Source organism: Scyliorhinus canicula, chromosome 28 (genome assembly GCF_902713615.1).
Source record: "Scyliorhinus canicula chromosome 28, sScyCan1.1, whole genome shotgun sequence".
Lineage (NCBI taxonomy): Eukaryota > Metazoa > Chordata > Chondrichthyes > Carcharhiniformes > Scyliorhinidae > Scyliorhinus > Scyliorhinus canicula.
Window position 1 is genome coordinate 6085775 of NC_052173.1, and position 24435 is coordinate 6110209.

Here is a 24435-nt window from a genome sequence, read left to right on the forward strand (position 1 = left end):
GAAACTTTAAGCAGCTTGACGCGTGACGGGGGGGCGTCATCATGTAGGAGACCGGGCTCTCGCCCACCGACTGGAGAGCTGGCAAGGGCACGGGTGGCACCGAGAGTGGCAGGCCTGTCAGGGAGGCTGTGGCTGCTGCCACTTGAGGCCGCGGATCGAGGATGGACACAGGCCAAAGAGGAGCGATAACAGGAAGGCCCCCCCCCCCCCCCCCCCCCCCCCCCCCCACCGCGCCATCCTCCCTCCAATTAAATGCCCCCCCATCACCAAACCTGCCTCGGAAAGGGGGGGGGGGGCTTTAAATTCCGCCCAATTTGTCTCGCTTCCAAAGAACCGACACACGTACAATGGGCCGAATGGCCTCCTCCTGTCCTGTGTGATTGCCGGCCTTGTGACAACGAGTCAGAAGTCTGATTTCAAAAGCAGGCGTTTGAAGCCGGATGAGGCATCGGACCAGCAACCAATCAGATATGGCCTTTTAATCCAACTGATGACAAAGTGTGTTGGAAGATAAGAGTCAAATAACATTCGGCTTTTCCTCAGTACAGCTTTTTATTGCAGTGCATCTAACAAAATGGACGTCAAAGCAGAAGCGTACAAGCAGAGAATGTGAAGCCGCCTAGAGTCTCCAGCCTTTCCACTGCGTCAGGGGAAACCAAACTGTCCTGTGATGCTGGTCACTGACGCTCGCTTTGAACATAACGACCAACATGGGGCCTTTCTCAATGGAACAGGAGCCACCATTATCAATCCCAGGATCTGCGCTCAATCCACGCGTTCAGTAAGGGCTTCTGGGAATGTGCCTTGCCGACTTGTCACATCCTTGAACTGATTCCAATCCATCTCTTTGACGCCCATCAGGCAGCCGTTGGTCTGTAACAGAAATTAAAATCAGCACAACAGTAACTCCAAAACGCCTGACAACTATCTTCCTGGCGAAAAGCGATTGACTGCGGAGGCTGGAGTCCGAAACAAAAAAAGATAATGCTGGAGAATCTCAGCAGGCCTTGGAATGATATGTATAATGCAGGGAGTGTAAAAGGTTAACAAGGTGATGTTCATGTATCTCAACACTAGATGGCACAGCAGAGCAGTCATATAAATATACTGTGACTCCAAGGATTCTAGGAAAGGATGTTAATGAAAGGCTGAGATGGGATGTTAATTGTGGTAGAGAGATATAGATTCTGTAGCATATATTTAATACTGTTATTTTGTCAGCTATTACTTAGTAAGGTGTGCTAATCATTTAAAGTAGTGTAAATAAACTGGCTTTGTTTGAAATATGTAGCTTGATGTTCTTTGTCAGCACTACGACTTTTAGCCATCACATGTCTGACAGCAACCGTGGGTAGGGAACAAAACCAACATTTTAGGTCCGGATGGCACTTTGTCAAAGCAGATTTGACAAAGTCATCCAGACTCAACGTTCGCTACCTTCTCTCTCCACAAATGCTGTCAGACCTGCTGAGGTTGTCCGGCATTTTATACCATTATCCTCGCACTCCCTGTGTGAAAGGTGCATCCAGAATCCACAAAAGCTGGTTCAAACCTGCAACCGTGTATGCATTATGTGTGGGATCATCCTATGCCACTGAAGGTGCCTTCCATCCCAACCCTGCGGCAGTTACCTCGGCAGCAGGACGGGCTAGCAAATCAAAACGTTGTAAGCACCAGTGGACTGGAAGGTTCCGGCAGTCGAGGCAGCACGCCATTGTGCAGTATTGGTGGGGACGGGTCTGTCACTGTATAACACTGGGGTACAGTACTGGTGGGGACGGGTCTGTCACTGTATAACACTGGGGTACAGTACTGGTGGGGACGGGTCTGTCACTGTATAACACTGGGGTACAGTACTGGTGGGGACGGGTCTGTCACTGTATAACACTGGGGTACAGTACTGGTGGGGACGGGTCTGTCACTGTATAACACTGGGGTACAGTACTGGTGGGGATGGGTCTGTCACTGTATAACACTGGGGTACAGTACTGGTGGGGACGGGTCTGTCACTGTATAACACTGGGGTACAGTACTGGTGGGGACGGGTCTGTCACTGTATAACACTGGGGTACAGTACTGGTGGGGACGGGTCTGTCACTGTATAACACTGGGATACAGTACTGGTGGGGATGGGTCTGTCACTGTATAACACTGGGGTACAGTACTGGTGGGGACGGGTCTGTCACTGTATAACACTGGGGTACAGTACTGGTGGGGACGGGTCTGTCACTGTATAACACTGGGGTACAGTACTGGTGGGGACGGGTCTGTCACTGTATAACACTGGGGTACAGTACTGGTGGGGACGGGTCTGTCACTGTATAACACTGGGGTACAGTACTGGTGGGGATGGGTCTGTCACTGTATAACACTGGGGTACAGTACTGGTGGGGACGGGTCTGTCACTGTATAACACTGGGGTACAGTACTGGTGGGGATGGGTCTGTCACTGTATAACACTGGGGTACAGTACTGGTGGGGACGGGTCTGTCACTGTATAACACTGGGGTACAGTACTGGTGGGGACGGGTCTGTCACTGTATAACACTGGGGTACAGTACTGGTGGGGACGGGTCTGTCCTGTATAACACTGGGGTACAGTACTGGTGGGGACGGGTCTGTCACTGTATAACACTGGGGTACAGTACTGGTGGGGACGGGATCTGTCACTGTATAACACTGGGGTACAGTACTGGTGGGGACGGGTCTGTCACTGTATAACACTGGGGTACAGTACTGGTGGGGACGGGTCTGTCACTGTATAACACTGGGGTACAGTACTGGTGGGGACGGGTCTGTCACTGTATAACACTGGGGTACAGTACTGGTGGGGACTGGTCTGTCGTTGTATAACACTGGGATACAGTACTGGTGGGGACGGGTCTGTCACTGTATAACACTGGGGTACAGTACTGGTGGGGACGGGTCTGTCACTGTATAACAATGGGGTACAGTACTGGTGGGGACAGGGTCTGTCACTGTATAACACTGGGGTACAGTACTGGTGGGGATGGGTCTGTCACTGTATAACACTGGGGTACAGTACTGGTGGGGACGGGTCTGTCACTGTATAACACTCGGGTACAGTACTGGTGGGGATGGGTCTGTCACTGTATAACACTGGGGTACAGTACTGGTGGGGACGGGTCTGTCACTGTATAACACTGGGGTACAGTACTGGTGGGGACGGGTCTGTCACTGTATCACACTGGGGTACAGTACTGGTGGGGACGGGTCTGTCACTGTATAACACTGGGGTACAGTACTGGTGGGGACGGGTCTGTCACTGTATAACACTGGGGTACAGTACTGGTGGGGACGGGTCTGTCACTGTATAACACTGGGGTACAGTACTGGTGGGGACGGGTCTGTCACTGTATAACACTGGGGTACAGTACTGGTGGGGACTGGGTCTGTCACTGTATAACACTGGGGTACAGTACTGGTGGGGACGGGTCTGTCACTGTATAACACTGGGGTACAGTACTGGTGGGGACGGGTCTGTCACTGTATAACACTGGGGTACAGTACTGGTGGGGACGGGTCTGTCACTGTATAACACTGGGGTACAGTACTGGTGGGGACGGGTCTGTCACTGTATAACACTGGGGTACAGTACTGGTGGGGACGGGTCTGTCACTGTATAACACTGGGGTACAGTACTGGTGGGGACGGGTCTGTCACTGTATAACACTGGGGTACAGTACTGGTGGGGACGGGTCTGTCACTGTATAACACTGGGATACAGTACTGGTGGGGACGGGTCTGTCACTGTATAACACTGGGGTACAGTACTGGTGGGGACGGGTCTGTCACTGTATAACACTGGGGTACAGTACTGGTGGGGACGGGTCTGTCACTGTATAACACTGGGGTACAGTACTGGTGGGGACGTGTCTGTCTCTATCACACTGGGGTACAGTACTGGTGGGGACGGGTCTGTCACTGTATAACACTGGGGTACAGTACTGGTGGGGATGGGTCTGTCGCTGTATAACACTGGGGTACAGTACTGGTGGGGACGGGTCTGTCACTGTATAACACTGGGGTACAGTACTGGTGGGGATGGGTCTGTCACTGTATAACACTGGGGTACAGTACTGGTGGGGACGGGTCTGTCACTGTATAACACTGGGGTACAGTACTGGTGGGGACGGGTCTGTCACTGTATAACACTGGGGTACAGTACTGGTGGGGATGGGTCTGTCACTGTATAACACTGGGGTACAGTACTGGTGGGGACGGGTCTGTCACTGTATAACACTGGGGTACAGTACTGGTGGGGACGGGTCTGTCACTGTATAACACTGGGGTACAGTACTGGTGGGGACGGGTCTGTCACTGTATAACACTGGGATACAGTACTGGTGGGGACGGGTCTGTCACTGTATAACACTGGGGTACAGTACTGGTGGGGACGGGTCTGTCACTGTATAACACTGGGGTACAGTACTGGTGGGGACGGGTCTGTCACTGTATAACACTGGGTACAGTACTGGTGGGGACGGGTCTGTCACTGTATAACACTGGGCTACAGTACTGGTGGGGACGGGTCTGTCACTGTATAACACTGGGGTACAGTACTGGTGGGGACGGGTCTGTCACTGTATAACACTGGGGTACAGTACTGGTGGGGACGGGTCTGTCACTGTATAACACTGGGGTACAGTACTGGTGGGGAGGGTCTGTCACTGTATAACACTGGGGTACAGTACTGGTGGGACGGGTCTGTCACTGTATAACACTGGGGTACAGTACTGGTGGGGACGGGTCTGTCACTGTATAACACTGGGGTACAGTACTGGTGGGGACGGGTCTGTCACTGTATAACACTGGGATACAGTACTGGTGGGGACTGGGTCTGTCACTGTATAACACTGGGGTACAGTACTGGTGGGGACGGGTCTGTCACTGTATAACACTGGGGTACAGTACTGGTGGGGACGGGTCTGTCACTGTATAACACTGGGGTACAGTACTGGTGGGGACGGGTCTGTCACTGTATAACACTGGGGTACAGTACTGGTGGGGATGGGTCTGTCACTGTATAACACTGGGGTACAGTACTGGTGGGGATGGGTCTGTCACTGTATAACACTGGGGTACAGTACTGGTGGGGATGGGTCTGTCACTGTATAACACTGGGGTACAGTACTGGTGGGGACGGGTCTGTCACTGTATAACACTGGGGTACAGTACTGGTGGGGACGGGTCTGTCACTGTATAACACTGGGGTACAGTACTGGTGGGGACGGGTCTGTCTCTATCACACTGGGGTACAGTACTGGTGGGGACGGGTCTGTCACTGTATAACACTGGGGTACAGTACTGGTGGGGACGGGTCTGTCACTGTATAACACTGGGGTACAGTACTGGTGGGGACGGGTATGTCACTGTATAACACTGGGGTACAGTACTGGTGGGGACGGGTCTGTCACTGTATAACACTGGGGTACAGTACTGGTGGGGACGGGTCTGTCACTGTATAACACTGGGGTACAGTACTGGTGGGGACGGGTCTGTCACGTGTATAACACTGGGATACAGTACTGGTGGGGACGGGTCTGTCACTGTATAACACTGGGGTACAGTACTGGTGGGGACGGGTCTGTCACTGTATAACACTGGGGTACAGTACTGGTGGGGACGGGTCTGTCACTGTATAACACTGGGGTACAGTACTGGTGGGGACGGGTCTGTCACTGTATAACACTGGGGTACAGTACTGGTGGGGACGGGTCTGTCACTGTATAACACTGGGGTACAGTACTGGTGGGGACGGGTCTGTCACTGTATAACACTGGGGTACAGTACTGGTGGGGATGGGTCTGTCACTGTATAACACTGGGGTACAGTACTGGTGGGGACGGGTCTGTCCTGTATAACACTGGGGTACAGTACTGGTGGGGACGGGTCTGTCACTGTATAACACTGGGGTACAGTACTGGTGGGGACGGGTCTGTCACTGTATAACACTGGGGTACAGTACTGGTGGGGACGGGTCTGTCACTGTATAACACTGGGGTACAGTACTGGTGGGGACGGGTCTGTCACTGTATAACACTGGGTACAGTACTGGTGGGGACGGGTCTGTCACTGTATAACACTGGGGTACAGTACTGGTGGGGATGGGTCTGTCACTGTATAACACTGGGGTACAGTACTGGTGGGGACGGGTCTGTCACTGTATAACACTGGGGTACAGTACTGGTGGGGACGGGTCTGTCACTGTATAACACTGGGGTACAGTACTGGTGGGGACGGGTCTGTCACTGTATAACACTGGGGTACAGTACTGGTGGGGACGGGTCTGTCACTGTATAACACTGGGGTACAGTACTGGTGGGGACGGGTCTGTCACTGTATAACACTGGGTACAGTACTGGTGGGGACGGGTCTGTCACTGTATAACACTGGGGTACAGTACTGGTGGGGACGGGTCTGTCACTGTATAACACTGGGGTACAGTACTGGTGGGGACGGGTCTGTCACTGTATAACACTGGGGTACAGTACTGGTGGGGACGGGTCTGTCACTGTATAACACTGGGGTACAGTACTGGTGGGGACGGGTCTGTCACTGTATAACACTGGGGTACAGTACTGGTGGGGACGGGTCTGTCACTGTATAACACTGGGGTACAGTACTGGTGGGGACGGGTCTGTCACTGTATAACACTGGGTACAGTACTGGTGGGGGACGGGTCTGTCACTGTATAACACTGGGGTACAGTACTGGTGGGCGGGTCTGTCACTGTATAAACACTGGGGTACAGTACTGGTGGGGACGGGTCTGTCACTGTATAACACTGGGGTACAGTACTGGTTGGGGAAGGGTCTGTCACTGTATAACACTGGGGTACAGTACTGGTGGGGATGGGGTCTGTCACTGTATAACACTGGGGTACAGTACTGGTGGGGATGGGTCTGTCACTGTATAACACTGGGTACAGTACTGGTGGGGACGGGTCTGTCACTGTATAACACTGGGTACAGTACTGGTGGGGACGGGTCTGTCACTGTATAACACTGGGGTACAGTACTGGTGGGGACGGGTCTGTCACTGTATAACACTGGGGTACAGTACTGGTGGGGACGGGTCTGTCACTGTATAACACTGGGGTACAGTACTGGTGGGGACGGGTCTGTCACTGTATAACACTGGGGTACAGTACTGGTGGGGACGGGTCTGTCACTGTATAACACTGGGGTACAGTACTGGTGGGGACGGGTCTGTCACTGTATAACACTGGGGTACAGTACTGGTGGGGACGGGTCTGTCACTGTATAACACTGGGGTACAGTACTGGTGGGGACGGGTCTGTCACTGTATAACACTGGGGTACAGTACTGGTGGGGACGGGTCTGTCACTGTATAACACTGGGGTACAGTACTGGTGGGGACGGGTCTGTCACTGTATAACACTGGGGTACAGTACTGGTGGGGACGGGTCTGTCACTGTATAACACTGGGGTACAGTACTGGTGGGGACGGGTCTGTCACTGTATAACACTGGGGTACAGTACTGGTGGGGACGGGTCTGTCACTGTATAACACTGGGGTACAGTACTGGTGGGGACGGGTCTGTCACTGTATAACACTGGGATACAGTACTGGTGGGGACGGGTTCTGTCACTGTATAACACTGGGGTACAGTACTGGTGGGGAAGGGTCTGTCACTGTATAACACTGGGGTACAGTACTGGTGGGGACGGGTCTGTCACTGTATAACACTGGGGTACAGTACTGGTGGGGACGGGTCTGTCACTGTATAACACTGGGGTACAGTACTGGTGGGGACGGTCTGTCACTGTATAACACTGGGGTACAGTACTGGTGGGGACGGGTCTGTCACTGTATAACACTGGGGTACAGTACTGGTGGGGATGGGTCTGTCACTGTATAACACTGGGGTACAGTACTGGTGGGGACGGGTCTGTCACTGTATAACACTGGGGTACAGTACTGGTGGGGACGGGTCTGTCACTGTATAACACTGGGGTACAGTACTGGTGGGGACGGGTCTGTCACTGTATAACACTGGGGTACAGTACTGGTGGGGACGGGTCTGTCACTGTATAACACTGAGGTACAGTACTGGTGGGGACGGGTCTGTCTGTATAACACTGGGGTACAGTACTGGTGGGGACGGGTCTGTCACTGTATAACACTGGGGTACAGTACTGGTGGGGACGGGTCTGTCACTGTATAACACTGGGGTACAGTACTGGTGGGGACGGGTCTGTCACTGTATAACACTGGGGTACAGTACTGGTGGGGACGGGTCTGTCACTGTATAACACTGGGGTACAGTACTGGTGGGGACGGGTCTGTCACTGTATAACACTGGGGTACAGTACTGGTGGGGACTGGGTCTGTCACTGTATAACACTGGGGTACAGTACTGGTGGGGACGGGTCTGTCACTGTATAACCCTGGGGTACAGTACTGGTGGGGACGGGTCTGTCACTGTATAACACTGGGGTACAGTACTGGTGGGGACGGGTCTGTCACTGTATAACACTGGGGTACAGTACTGGTGGGGACGGGTCTGTCACTGTATAACACTGGGGTACAGTACTGGTGGGGACGGGTCTGTCACTGTATAACACTGGGGTACAGTACTGGTGGGGACGGGTCTGTCACTGTATAACACTGGGTACAGTACTGGTGGGGACGGGTCTGTCACTGTATAACACTGGGATACAGTACTGGTGGGGACGGGTCTGTCACTGTATAACACTGGGGTACAGTACTGGTGGGGACGGGTCTGTCACTGTATAACACTGGGGTACAGTACTGGTGGGGACGGGTCTGTCACTGTATAACACTGGGGTACAGTACTGGTGGGGATGGGTCTGTCACTGTATAACACTGGGGTACAGTACTGGTGGGGACGGGTCTGTCACTGTATAACACTGGGGTACAGTACTGGTGGGGATGGGTCTGTCACTGTATAACACTGGGGTACAGTACTGGTGGGGATGGGTCTGTCACTGTATAACACTGGGGTACAGTACTGGTGGGGACGGGTCTGTCACTGTATAACACTGGGGTACAGTACTGGTGGGGACGGGTCTGTCACTGTATAACACTGGGGTACAGTACTGGTGGGGATGGGTCTGTCACTGTATAACACTGGGGTACTGTACTGGTGGGGACAGGTCTGTCACTGTATAACACTGGGGTACAGTACTGGTGGGGAGGGGTCTGTCACTGTTTAACACTGGGTTACAGTGGGGACAGGTCTGTCGCTGTATAACACTGGGGTACAGTACTGGTGGGGACGGGTCTGTCACTGTATAACACTGGGGTACAGTACTGGTGGGGACGGGTCTGTCACTGTATAACACTGGGGTACAGTACTGTTGGGGATGGGTCAGTCACTGTATAACACTGGGGAACAGTACTGGAGGGGAGGGGTCTGTCACTGTATAACACTGGGGTACAGTACTGGTGGGGATGGGTCAGTCACTCTGTAACACTGGGATACAGTACTGGTGGGGACGGGTCTGTCACTGTATAACACTGGGATACAGTACTGGTGGGGATGGGTCTGTCACTGTATAACACTGGGGTACAGTACTGGTGGGGATGGGTCTGTCGCTGTATAACACTGGGGTACAGTACTGGTGGGGATGGGTCTGTCACTGTATAACACTGGGGTACAGTACTGGTGGGGACGGGTCTGTCACTGTATAACACTGGGGTACAGTACTGGTGGGGACGGGTCTGTCACTGTATAACACTGGGGTACAGTACTGGTGGGGACGGGTCTGTCACTGTATAACACTGGGGTACAGTACTGGTGGGGACGGGTCTGTCACTGTATAACACTGGGGTACAGTACTGGTGGGGATGGGTCTGTCACTGTATAACACTGGGGTACAGTACTGGTGGGGACGGGTCTGTCACTGTATAACACTGGGGTACAGTACTGGTGGGGACGGGTCTGTCACTGTATAACACTGGGGTACAGTACTGGTGGGGACGGGTCTGTCACTGTATAACACTGGGGTACAGTACTGGTGGGGACGGGTCTGTCACTGTATAACACTGGGGTACAGTACTGGTGGGGACGGGTCTGTCACTGTATAACACTGGGGTACAGTACTGGTGGGGACGGGTCTGTCACTGTATAACACTGGGGTACAGTACTGGTGGGGACGGGTCTGTCACTGTATAACACTGGGGTACAGTACTGGTGGGGACGGGTCTGTCACTGTATAACACTGGGGTACAGTACTGGTGGGGACGGGTCTGTCACTGTATAACACTGGGGTACAGTACTGGTGGGGACGGGTCTGTCACTGTATAACACTGGGGTACAGTACTGGTGGGGACGGGTCTGTCACTGTATAACACTGGGGTACAGTACTGGTGGGGACGGGTCTGTCACTGTATAACAGTGGGGTACAGTACTGGTGGGGACGGGTCTGTCACTGTATAACACTGGGGTACAGTACTGGTGGGGACGGGTCTGTCACTGTATAACACTGGGGTACAGTACTGGTGGGGACGGGTCTGTCACTGTATAACACTGGGGTACAGTACTGGTGGGGACGGGTCTGTCACTGTATAACACTGGGGTACAGTACTGGTGGGGACGGGTCTGTCACTGTATAACACTGGGGTACAGTACTGGTGGGGACGGGTCTGTCGCTGTATAATACTGGGGGACAGTACTGGTGGGGATGGGCCTGTTACAGTATAACACTGGGGTACAGTAATGGTGGGGATGGGTCTGTCACTGTATTACACTGGGGTACAGTACTGGTGGGGACGGGTCTGTCACTGTCTAACACTGGGGTACAGTACTGGTGGGGACGGGTCTGTCACTGTATAACACTGGGGTACAGTACTGTTGGGGACAGGTCTGACACTGTATAACACTGGGATACAGTACTGGTGGGGACGGGTCTGTCACTGTCTAACACTGGGGTACAGTACTGGTGGGGACGGGTCTGTCACTGTATAACACTGGGGTACAGTACTGGTGGGGATGGGTCTGTCACTGTATAACACTGGGGTACAGTACTGGTGGGGACGGGTCTGTCACTGTATAACACTGGGGTACAGTACTGGTGGGGACGGGTCTGTCACTGTATAACACTGGGGTACAGTACTGGTGGGGACGGGTCTGTCACTGTATAACACTGGGGTACAGTACTGGTGGGGACGGGTCTGTCACTGTATAACACTGGGGTACATTACTGGTGGGGACGGGTCTGTCACTGTATAACACTGGGATACAGTACTGGTGGGGACGGGTCTGTATCTATCACACTGGGGTACAGTACTGGTGGGGACGGGTCTGTCACTGTATAACACTGGGGTACAGTACTGGTGGGGACGGGTCTGTCACTGTATAACACTGGGGTACAGTACTGGTGGGGACGGGTCTGTCACTGTATAACAATGGGGTACAGTACTGGTGGGGACGTGTCTGTCACTGTATAACACTGGGGTACAGTACTGGTGGGGACGGGTCTGTCACTGTATAACACTGGGATACAGTACTGGTGGGGACGGGTCTGTATCTATCACACTGGGGTACAGTACTGGTGGGGACGGGTCTGTCACTGTATAACACTGGGGTACAGTACTGGTGGGGACGGGTCTGTCACTGTATCACACTGGGGTACAGTACTGGTGTGGACGTGTCTGTCACTGTATAAAACTGGGGTACAGTACTGGTGGGGACGGTCTGTCACTGTATAACACTGGGGTACAGTACTGGTGGGGACGGGTCTGTTGCTGTATAACACTGGGGTACAGGACTGGTGGGGATGGGTCTGTCACTGTATAACACTGGGGTACAGTACTGGAGGGGACAGGTCTGTCACTGTATAACACTGGGGTACAGTACTAGTGGGGACGGGTCTGTCGCTGTATAACACTGGGGTACAGTACTGGTGGGGATGGGTCTGTCACTGTATAACACTGGGGTACAGTACTGGTGGGGATGGGTCTGTCACTGTATAACTTTGGGGTACAGTACTGGTGGGGACGGGTCTGTCACTGTATAACACTGGGATACAGTACTGGTGGGGACGGGTCTGTCACTGTATAACACTGGGATACAGTACTGGTGGGGACGGGTCTGTCACTGTATTACACTGGGGTACAGTACTGGTGGGGATGGGTCTGTCACTGTTTAACACTGGGATACAGTACTGGTGGGAATGGGTCTGTCACTGTATAACACTGGGGTACAGTACTGGTGGGGACGGGTCTGTCACTGTATAACACTGGGGTACAGTACTGGTGGGGATGGGTATGTCACTGTATAACACTGGGATACAGTACTGGTGGAGACGGGTCTGTCACTGTATAACACTGGGGTACAGTACTGGTGGGGATGGGTCTGTCACTGTATAACACTGGGGTATAGTACTGGTGGGGACGGGTCAGTCACTGTATAACACTGGGGTACAGTACTGGTGGGGACGGGTCTGTCACTGTATAACACTGGGATACAGTACTGGTGGGGACGGGTCTGTCACTGTATAACACTGGGGTACAGTACTGGTGGGGAAGGGTCTGTCACTGTATAACACTGGGGTACAGTACTGGTGGGGACGGGTCTGTCACTTTATAACACTGGGGTCCAGTACTGGTGGGGAAGGGTCTGTCACTGTATAACACTGGGGTACAGTACTGGTGGGGACGGGTCTGTCACTGTATAACACTGGGGTACAGTACTGGTGGGGACGGGTCTGTCACTGTATAACACTGGGGTACAGTACTGGTGGGGACGGGTCTGTCACTGTATAACACTGGGGTACAGTACTGGTGGGGACGGGTCTGTCACTGTATAACACTGGGGTACAGTACTGGTGGGGACGGGTCTGTCACTGTATAACACTGGGGTACAGTACTGGTGGGGACGGGTCTGTCACTGTATAACACTGGGGTACAGTACTGGTGGGGACGGGTCTGTCACTGTATAACACTGGGTACAGTACTGGTGGGGACGGGTCTGTCACTGTATAACACTGGGGTACAGTACTGGTGGGGACGGGTCTGTCACTGTATAACACTGGGTACAGTACTGGTGGGGACGGGTCTGTCACTGTATAACACTGGGGTACAGTACTGGTGGGGACGGGTCTGTCCTGTATAACACTGGGGTACAGTACTGGTGGGGATGGGTCTGTCACTGTATAACACTGGGGTACAGTACTGGTGGGGACGGGTCTGTCACTGTATAACACTGGGGTACAGTACTGGTGGGGACTGGTCTGTCACTGTATAACACTGGGGTACAGTACTGGTGGGGACGGGTCTGTCACTGTATAACACTGGGGTACAGTACTGGTGGGGACTGGGTCTGTCACTGTATAACACTGGGGTACAGTACTGGTGGGGATGGGTCTGTCACTGTATAACACTGGGGTACAGTACTGGTGGGGACGGGTCTGTCACTGTATAACACTGGGGTACAGTACTGGTGGGGATGGGTCTGTCACTGTATAACACTGGGGTACAGTACTGGTGGGGACGGGTCTGTCGCTGTATAACACTGGGGTACAGTACTGGTGGGGACGGGTCTGTCACTGTATAACACTGGGGTACAGTACTGGTGGGGACGGGTCTGTCACTGTATAACACTGGGGTACAGTACTGGTGGGGACGGGTCTGTCACTGTATAACACTGGGGTACAGTACTGGTGGGGATGGGTCTGTCTGTATCACACTGGGGTACAGTACTGGTGGGGATGGGTCTGTCACTGTATAACACTGGGCTACAGTACTGGTGGGGACAGGTCTGTCTCTGTATCACACTGGGGTACAGTACTGGTGGGGATGGGTCTGTCACTGTATAACACTGGGCTACAGTACTGGTGGGGATGGATCTGTCACTGTATAACACTGGGCTACAGTACTGGTGGGGACAGGTCTGTAGCTGTATAACACTGGGGTACAGTACTGGTGGGGACGTGTCTGACACTGTATAACACTGGGTTACAGTACTGGTGGGGATGGGTCTGTCACTGTAGAACACTGGGGTACTGTACTGGTGGGGACAGGTCTGTCGCTGTTTAACACTGGGGTACAGTACTGGTGGGGAGGGGTCTGTCACTGTTTAACACTGGGTTACAGTGGGGACAGGTCTGTCGCTGTATAACACTGGGGTACAGTACTGGTGGGGACGGGTCTGTCACTGTATAACACTGGGGTACAGTACTGGTGGGGACGGGTCTGTCACTGTATAACACTGGGGTACAGTACTGGTGGGGATGGGTCTGTCACTGTATAACACTGGGGTACAGTACTGGTGGGGACGGGTCTGTCACTGTATAACACTGGGGTACAGTACTGGTGGGGATGGGTCTGTCACTGTATAACACTGGGATACAGTACTGGTGGGGACGGGTCTGTCACTGTATAACACTGGGATACAGTACTGGTGGGGATGGGTCTGTCACTGTATAACACTGGGGTACAGTACTGGTGGGGATGGGTCTGTCACTGTATAACACTGGGGTACAGTACTGGTGGGGATGGGTCTGTCACTGTATAACACTGGGGTACAGTACTGGTGGGGACGGGTCTGTCACTGTATAACACTGGGGTACAGTACTGGTGGGGACTGGGTCTGTCACTGTATAACACTGGGGTACAGTACTGGTGGGGATGGGTCTGTCGCTGTATAACACTGGGGTACAGTACTGGTGGGGATGGGTCTGTCACTGTATAACACTGGGGTACAGTACTGGTGGGGATGGGTCTGTCACTGTATACACTGGGGTACAGTACTGGTGGGGACGGGTCTGTCACTGTCTAACACTGGGGTACAGTACTGGTGGGGACGGGTCTGTCACTGTATAACACTGGGGTACAGTACTGGTGGGGACAGGTCTGTCACTGTATAACACTGGGATACAGTACTGGTGGGGACGGGTCTGTCACTGTATAACACTGGGGTACAGTACTGGTGGGGACGGGTCTGTCACTGTATAACACTGGGGTACAGTACTGGTGGGGACGAGGTCTGTCACTGTATAACACTGGGGTACAGTACTGGTGGGGATGGGTCTGTCACTGTATAACACTGGGGTACAGTACTGGTGGGGACGGGTCTGTCACTGTATAACACTGGGGTACAGTACTGGTGGGGACGGGTCTGTCACTGTATAACACTGGGGTACAGTACTGGTGGGGACGGGTCTGTCACTGTATAACACTGGGGTACAGTACTGGTGGGGACGGGTCTGTCACTGTATAACACTGGGATACAGTACTGGTGGGGACGGGTCTGTCTCTATCACACTGGGGTACAGTACTGGTGGGGACGGGTCTGTCACTGTATAACACTGGGGTACAGTACTGGTGGGGACGGGTCTGTCACTGTATAACACTGGGGTACAGTACTGGTGGGGACGGGTCTGTCACTGTATAACACTGGGGTACAGTACTGGTGGGGACGGGTCTGTCACTGTATAACACTGGGGTACAGTACTGGTGGGGACGGGTCTGTCACTGTATAACACTGGGGTACAGTACTGGTGGGGATGGGTCTGTCACTGTATAACACTGGGGTACAGTACTGGTGGGGACGGGTCTGTCACTGTATAACACTGGGGTACAGTACTGGTGGGGACGGGTCTGTCACTGTATAACACTGGGGTACAGTACTGGTGGGGACGGGTCTGTCACTGTATAACACTGGGGTACAGTACTGGTGGGGACGGGTCTGTCACTGTATAACACTGGGGTACAGTACTGGTGGGGACGGGTCTGTCACTGTATAACACTGGGGTACAGTACTGGTGGGGACGGGTCTGTCACTGTATAACACTGGGGTACAGTACTGGTGGGGACGGGTCTGTCACTGTATAACACTGGGGTACAGTACTGGTGGGGACGGGTCTGTCACTGTATAACACTGGGGTACAGTACTGGTGGGGACTGGGTCTGTCACTGTATAACACTGGGGTACAGTACTGGTGGGGACGGGTCTGTCACTGTATAACACTGGGGTACAGTACTGGTGGGGACGGGTCTGTCACTGTATAACACTGGGGTACAGTACTGGTGGGGACGGGTCTGTCACTGTATAACACTGGGGTACAGTACTGGTGGGGACGGGTCTGTCACTGTATAACACTGGGGTACAGTACTGGTGGGGACGGGTCTGTCACTGTATAACACTGGGGTACAGTACTGGTGGGGACGGGTCTGTCACTGTATAACACTGGGGTACAGTACTGGTGGGGACGGGTCTGTCACTGTATAACACTGGGGTACAGTACTGGTGGGGACGGGTCTGTCACTGTATAACACTGGGGTACAGTACTGGTGGGGACGGGTCTGTCACTGTATAACACTGGGGTACAGTACTGGTGGGGACGGGTCTGTCACTGTATAACACTGGGGTACAGTACTGGTGGGGACGGGTCTGTCACTGTATAACACTGGGGTACAGTACTGGTGGGGACGGGTCTGTCACTGTATAACACTGGGGTACAGTACTGGTGGGGCTGGGTCTGTCACTGTATAACACTGGGGTACAGTACTGGTGGGGATGGGTCTGTCACTGTATAACACTGGGGTACAGTACTGGTGGGGACGGGTCTGTCACTGTATAACACTGGGGTACAGTACTGGTGGGGACGGGTCTGTCACTGTATAACACTGGGGTACAGTACTGGTGGGGACGGGTCTGTCACTGTATAACACTGGGGTACAGTACTGGTGGGGACGGGTCTGTCACTGTATAACACTGGGGTACAGTACTGGTGGGGACGGGTCTGTCACTGTATAACACTGGGGTACAGTACTGGTGGGGACGGGTCTGTCACTGTATAACACTGGGGTACAGTACTGGTGGGGACGGGTCTGTCACTGTATAACACTGGGGTACAGTACTGGTGGGGACGGGTCTGTCACTGTATAACACTGGGGTACAGTACTGGTGGGGACGGGTCTGTCACTGTATAACACTGGGGTACAGTACTGGTGGGGACGGGTCTGTCACTGTATAACACTGGGGTACAGTACTGGTGGGGACGGGTCTGTCACTGTATAACACTGGGGTACAGTACTGGTGGGGACGGGTCTGTCACTGTATAACACTGGGGTACAGTACTGGTGGGGACGGGTCTGTCACTGTATAACACTGGGGTACAGTACTGGTGGGGACGGGTCTGTCACTGTATAACACTGGGGTACAGTACTGGTGGGGACGGGTCTGTCACTGTATAACACTGGGGTACAGTACTGGTGGGGATGGGTCTGTCACTGTATAACACTGGGGTACAGTACTGGTGGGGACGGGTCTGTCACTGTATAACACTGGGGTACAGTACTGGTGGGGACGGGTCTGTCACTGTATAACACTGGGGTACAGTACTGGTGGGGACGGGTCTGTCACTGTATAACACTGGGGTACAGTACTGGTGGGGACGGGTCTGTCACTGTATAACACTGGGGTACAGTACTGGTGGGGACGGGTCTGTCACTGTATAACACTGGGGTACAGTACTGGTGGGGACTGGTCTGTCACTGTATAACACTGGGGTACAGTACTGGTGGGGACGGGTCTGTCACTGTATAACACTGGGGTACAGTACTGGTGGGGATGGGTCTGTCACTGTATAACACTGGGGTACAGTACTGGTGGGGACGGGTCTGTCACTGTATAACACTGGGGTACAGTACTGGTGGGGACTGGGTCTGTCACTGTATAACACTGGGGTACAGTACTGGTGGGGATGGGTCTGTCACTGTATAACACTGGGGTACAGTACTGGTGGGGACGGGTCTGTCACTGTATAACACTGGGGTACAGTACTGGTGGGGATGGGTCTGTCACTGTATAACACTGGGGTACAGTACTGGTGGGGACGGGTCTGTCACTGTATAACACTGGGGTACAGTACTGGTGGGGACTGGGTCTGTCACTGTATAACACTGGGGTACAGTACTGGTGGGGACGGGTCTGTCACTGTATAACACTGGGGTACAGTACTGGTGGGGACGGGTCTGTCACTGTATAACACTGGGGTACAGTACTGGTGGGGACGGGTCTGTCACTGTATAACACTGGGGTACAGTACTGGTGGGGACTGGGTCTGTCACTGTATAACACTGGGGTACAGTACTGGTGGGGACGGGTCTGTCACTGTATAACACTGGGGTACAGTACTGGTGGGGATGGGTCTGTCACTGTATAACACTGGGGTACAGTACTGGTGGGGACGGGTCTGTCACTGTATAACACTGGGGTACAGTACTGGTGGGGATGGGTCTGTCACTGTATAACACTGGGGTACAGTACTGGTGGGGACGGGTCTGTCACTGTATAACACTGGGGTACAGTACTGGTGGGGACGGGTCTGTCACTGTATAACACTGGGGTACAGTACTGGTGGGGACGGGTCTGTCACTGTATAACACTGGGGTACAGTACTGGTGGGGACGGGTCTGTCACTGTATAACACTGGGGTACAGTACTGGTGGGGACGGGTCTGTCACTGTATAACACTGGGGTACAGTACTGGTGGGGACGGGTCTGTCACTGTATAACACTGGGGTACAGTACTGGTGGGGACGGGTCTGTCACTGTATAACACTGGGGTACAGTACTGGTGGGGACGGGTCTGTCACTGTATAACACTGGGGTACAGTACTGGTGGGGACGGGTCTGTCACTGTATAACACTGGGGTACAGTACTGGTGGGGACGGGTCTGTCACTGTATAACACTGGGGTACAGTACTGGTGGGGACGGGTCTGTCACTGTATAACACTGGGGTACAGTACTGGTGGGGACGGGTCTGTCACTGTATAACACTGGGGTACAGTACTGGTGGGGATGGGTCTGTCACTGTATAACACTGGGGTACAGTACTGGTGGGGACGGGTCTGTCACTGTATAACACTGGGATACAGTACTGGTGGGGACGGGTCTGTCACTGTATAACACTGGGGTACAGTACTGGTGGGGACTGGGTCTGTCACTGTATAACACTGGGGTACAGTACTGGTGGGGACGGGTCTGTCACTGTATAACACTGGGGTACAGTACTGGTGGGGATGGGTCTGTCACTGTATAACACTGGGGTACAGTACTGGTGGGGACGGGTCTGTCACTGTATAACACTGGGGTACAGTACTGGTGGGGACGGGTCTGTCACTGTATAACACTGGGGTACAGTACTGGTGGGGATGGGTCTGTCACTGTATAACACTGGGGTACAGTACTGGTGGGGACGGGTCTGTCACTGTATAACACTGGGGTACAGTACTGGTGGGGACGGGTCTGTCACTGTATAACACTGGGTACAGTACTGGTGGGGACGGGTCTGTCACTGTATAACACTGGGGTACAGTACTGGTGGGGACGGGTCTGTCACTGTATAACACTGGGGTACAGTACTGGTGGGGACGGGTCTGTCACTGTATAACACTGGGGTACAGTACTGGTGGGGACGGGTCTGTCACTGTATAACACTGGGGTACAGTACTGGTGGGGACGGGTCTGTCACTGTATAACACTGGGGTACAGTACTGGTGGGGATGGGTCTGTCACTGTATAACACTGGGGTACAGTACTGGTGGGGACGGGTCTGTCACTGTATAACACTGGGGTACAGTACTGGTGGGGACGGGTCTGTCACTGTATAACACTGGGGTACAGTACTGGTGGGGACGGGTCTGTCACTGTATAACACTGGGGTACAGTACTGGTGGGGACGGGTCTGTCACTGTATAACACTGGGGTACAGTACTGGTGGGGACGGGTCTGTCACTGTATAACACTGGGGTACAGTACTGGTGGGGACGGGTCTGTCACTGTATAACACTGGGGTACAGTACTGGTGGGGACGGGTCTGTCACTGTATAACACTGGGGTACAGTACTGAGCTTTCAATTTCTTCACAGCCATTGGCTGTCTGTGATTGGTGCAGATGAAAGCACAATGTCGTTGCCCAGACATGCTGTGGAGATGCCAGTGTTGCTCAGACAGTCACTTGTGAAATGATTGAAACAGGTCCGGCATCAAATTCTTCCAGTCAGTGGGAGATGGGTTGGGCGCCGATTAGCTTCACCAGATGCTACTCTTGTTGCTCACCTCTTTACTGTGTTCATCATAATCTGCTCACCTGTATTTCAGTGTCATTACATGACAGAACCAGGATAATGTCTCCCTCGGTGAACTGTAAGTGTTCTTCCTCACACGAGTTGTGTGTCGCTTTCACCTTCATAAAAGAGAGTGCAGATGAAATATCAGTGATCCCGCCTGAATTGAAAAGCACAGGGGCACCGGATGATTGGCGTATCAATGTAGCTTTCAGGGACTTTGAGAATGTTGCACTCTTTCCTCACCCCTGGGCCAGAGTTGCTCAGTGATGGCCAATAGCAGCTCATGGTGACTGGAGACGTCCACTTTGGGTGAATGCTGTGAGCTTAACATGAGCAGTCACCTCGACACGTAAAGTATAAATATGAGCGAGGCGAGGAGGAGGCGCTCGCCAGCAGCCGTGAACGGGAGCAGCGCAGTGAACTTCGACCCCCAGGTCAGGGCTGAAGAGGGCGGGCGGGCGGGAAACAAACAAAGTGGCACGGTGGCACAGTGGTAAGCACTACTGCCTCACAGTGCCAGGGACCTGGGGTCAATTCCGGCCTAAGGTGACTGGGTGGAGTCTGCACGTTCTCCCCGTATCTCTGTGGGTTTCCTCCAGGTACTTTGGTTTCCTCCCACAGTCCAAAGATGTGCAGGTTAGGTGGATTGGCCAGGATAAATTGTCCCTTAGTGTCCAAAGATGTGCAGGTTCGGTGGATTGGCCATGTTAAATTGTCCCTTAGTGTCCAAAGATGTGCAGGTTAGGTGGATTGGCCATGCTAAATTGTCCCTTAGTGTCCAAAGATGTGCAGGTTAGGTGGATTGGCCATGCTAAATTGTCCCTTAGTGTCCAAAGATGTGCAGATTAGGTGGATTGCCCATGCTAAATTGTCCCTTAATGCCCAAAATGTGCAAGTTAGGTGGATTGGCCATGTTAAATTGTCCCTTAGTGTCCAAAGATGTACAGGTTAGGTGGATTGGCCATGATAAATTGTCCCTTAGCGTCCAAAGATGTACAGGTTAGGTGGATTGGCCATGTTAAATTGTCCCTCAGTGTCCAAAGATGTACAGGTTAGGTGGATTGGCCATGTTAAATTGTCCCTTAATGTCCAAAGATGTGCAGGTTAGGTGGGGTTACGTGAATAGGGTGGGGGAGTGGGTCTAGGTAGTGTGATCTTTCAGAGGGTCGGTGCAGACTCGATGGGTCGAATGAGGTTACAAACGTGGAGCACAGGGAACAGTTGGCATTGACTTTGTCAGTGTGAAATGTTATCCTACATATTGAAGAGATCAGAAACATTGGTGGACAATCTTTGCAAATTTGTTACAATCTTGCATTAAAATATAGATTGGAAACCCAGCCTGCTTAGTCCCAGCTATATGCAGCAACAGAGCATGTGGGAAAAAGCCTTTCTCAGTCAAAGGTAGTACCTCAAAGGTAGTAATCTCAGGATTGCTACCAGTGCCACGAGCTAGTCAGAGTAGGAATGTCAGGATAGATAGGATGAATGCGTGGCTCGAAAGATGGTGCAAGAGGGAGGGATTCAAATTCCTGGGGCATTGGGACCGGTTCTGGGGGAGGTGGGACCAGTACAAACCAGACGGTCTGCACCTGGGCAGGACTGGAACCGATGTCCTAGTTTTCTAGAGCTGTTGGGGAGGGTTTAAACTAATGTGGCAGGGGGATGGGAACCGATGCAGGAAGTTGGAAGGTAGTAAAACAGAGACAGAAGCAAAAGGAAGTAAGGGGAAAAGTGCAAGGCAGAGAAGACATAGTCAAAAATCTAAAAGGGCGACAGTACAAGGTACAGTGACTGAGGGGAGCTCAGTGAATAGGCCCAGTAATTTTTTTTTTTTTTTTTTTTTTTTTTATAAATGTTTTTATTCAGTTTTCGTATTTTATATTGAACAAATTACAAATTGTTAGGAGAGAGAAAAAAAAACAAACAAAAACAAACACGCAAAAATTAACATACATATTTACAGGTAAGCATCTTCGTAGTAGTAACTGCGCCCCCCCCCCCCCCCCCCCCCTTCAACATGTTTATTTAGCTTGGTTTTGGGCCTTAGCTAGCCATCGAACCCCCGTAACGAACCTGTAGCCCCCCCCCCCCTCCCGCTACCTTCCCCCGACTATTCTTCCTCTTGTACATTGGCCACAAATAGGTCCCGGAACAGTTGCATGAATGGCTCCCACGTTCTGTGGAAGCCGTCGTCCGACCCTCGGATGGCAAATTTGATTTTCTCCATTTGGAGAGATTCCGAGAGGTCGGACAGCCAGTCCGCAGCTCTGGGCGGTGCTGCTGACCGCCAGCCAAACAGGATTCTACGGCGGGCGATCAGGGAGGCAAAGGCAAGGGCATCCGCCCTCCTCCCCAGGAATAGATCTGGCTGTTCTGAAACCCCGAAGACCGCCACTATCGGGCATGGCTCCACCCTCACTCCCACCACTTTGGACATTACCTCGAAGAAGGCTGTCCAGTACTCCACGAGTCTGGGGCAGGACCAGAACATGTGGGCGTGGTTGACCGGGCCTCTTTGGCACCGTTCACATCTGTCTTCCACCTCCGGGAAGAACCTACTCATACGGGTTCTTGTTAAGTGGGCTCTATGTACCACTTTTAGTTGCGTCAGGCTGAGCCTTGCGCACGTGGAGGTGGAGTTGACCCTATGCAGTGCTTCGCTCCAGAGTCCCCACCCGATCTCCATCCCCAGGTCGTCCTCCCATTTCCTCCTTGTTGCGTCCAGTACGGTGTCGTCCCTATCTACCAGTCGGTCATACATGTCACTACAGTTCCCTTTCTCTAGGATACTTGCGTCCAGTAGGTCTTCCAGTAGTGTCTGTCGTGGCGGTTGTGGGTACGTCCTTGTCTCCTTTCGTAGGAAGTTTTTGAGCTGCAGGTACCGTAGCTCGTTCCCCCCAGCTAGCTGAAATTTCTCTGTCAGTTCGTCCAGTGTTGCGATCCTGTCGTCCGTGTATAGGTCCCTGACTGTCAGTGTCCCCCCGTCCTGCCTCCACCTTTTGAAGGTGGCGTCGGTCAGTGCTGGTTTGAACCTATGGTTGTTGCAGATGGGAGCCCTGTTCGACATTTTGGTCAGGCCAAGTTGCTGCCGCAGTTGGTTCCAGGATTGGAGGGTGAATAGGCCCAGTAATAACAAAAGGAATAAAACTGGAGATGTTAAGATTCAAAACAGAGGTAAAAAAAACCAACATAAGTGTACTTTACCTGAATGCTCGTAGTATTCGGAATAAAGTAAATGAGTTGATGGCACAAATCATCGTAAATGACTATGATTTAGTGGCCATTACTGAAACATGGTTAAAGGATGGTCACGACTGGGAGTTAAATATCCGAGGGTATCAAACTATTCGGAAGGACAGAGTGGATGGTAAGGGAGGTGGTGTTGCTCTGTTATTTAAGGATGACATCCGGGCAATAGTAAGGGATGACATCGGTGCTATGGAGGATAAGGTTGAATCCATTTGGGTGGAAATCAGGAATAGTAAGGCGAAAAAGTCACTGATAGGAGTAGTCTATCGGCCACCAAATAGTAACGATATGGTGGGGCAGGCAATAAACAAAGAAATAATTGATGCATGTAGAAATGGTACAGCAGTTATCATGGGGGATTTTAATCTACATGTCGATTGGTTTAACTAGGTCGGTCAAGGCAACCTTGAGGAGGAGTTTATAGAATGTATCCGCGATAGTTTCCTAGAACAGTATGTAATGGAACCTACGAGGGAACAAGCGGTCCTAGATCTTGTCCTGTGTAATGAGACAGGATTGATTCATGATCTCATAGTTAGGGATCCTCTCGGAAGGAGCGATCACAATATGGTGGAATTTAAAATACAGATGGAGGGTGAGAAAGTAAAATCAAATACTAGTGTTTTGTGTTTAAACAAAGGAGATTACAAGGGGATGAGAGAAGAACTAGCTAAGGTAGACTGGGAGCTAAGACTTTATGGTGGAACAGTTGAGGAACAGTGGAGAACCTTCCAAGCGATTTTTCACAGTGCTCAGCAAAGGTTTATACCAACAAAAAGGAAGGACGGAAGAAAGAGGGAAAATCGACCGTGGATATCTGAGGAAATAAGGGAGAGTATCAAATTGAAGGAAAAAGCATATAAAGTGGCAAAGATTGCTGGGAGATTAGAGGACTGGGAAATCTTTAGGGGGCAACAGAAAGCTACTAAAAAAGCTATAAAGAAGAGTAAGATAGAGTATGAGAGTAAACTTGCTCAGAATATAAAAACAGACAGTAAAAGTTTTTACAAATATATAAGACAAAAAAGAGTGGCTAAGGTAAATATTGGTCCTTTAGAGGATGAGAAGGGAGTTTTAATAATAGGAAATG

At 52.3% G+C, this 24435-nt stretch overlaps 1 protein-coding gene across 4 annotated transcripts in view; it reads right to left on the reverse strand.

Annotated features, from left to right (window-relative positions):
• Positions 1–533: 533 nt before the first annotated feature.
• LOC119958196 (bridging integrator 2-like) overlaps positions 534–24435 on the reverse strand; it is a 141898-nt gene continuing 117996 nt past the window's right edge. For all 4 annotated transcript variants that reach the window (XM_038786568.1, XM_038786569.1, XM_038786570.1 and 1 more), the window contains 2 exons: positions 20114–20209; positions 534–873 (listed from right to left, as the gene is read on the reverse strand). In XM_038786568.1, coding sequence (XP_038642496.1) covers positions 766–873; positions 20114–20209 — 204 coding nt within the window. In that variant the 3' untranslated portion in view covers positions 534–765. The remainder of the gene's footprint in view (positions 874–20113; positions 20210–24435) is intronic.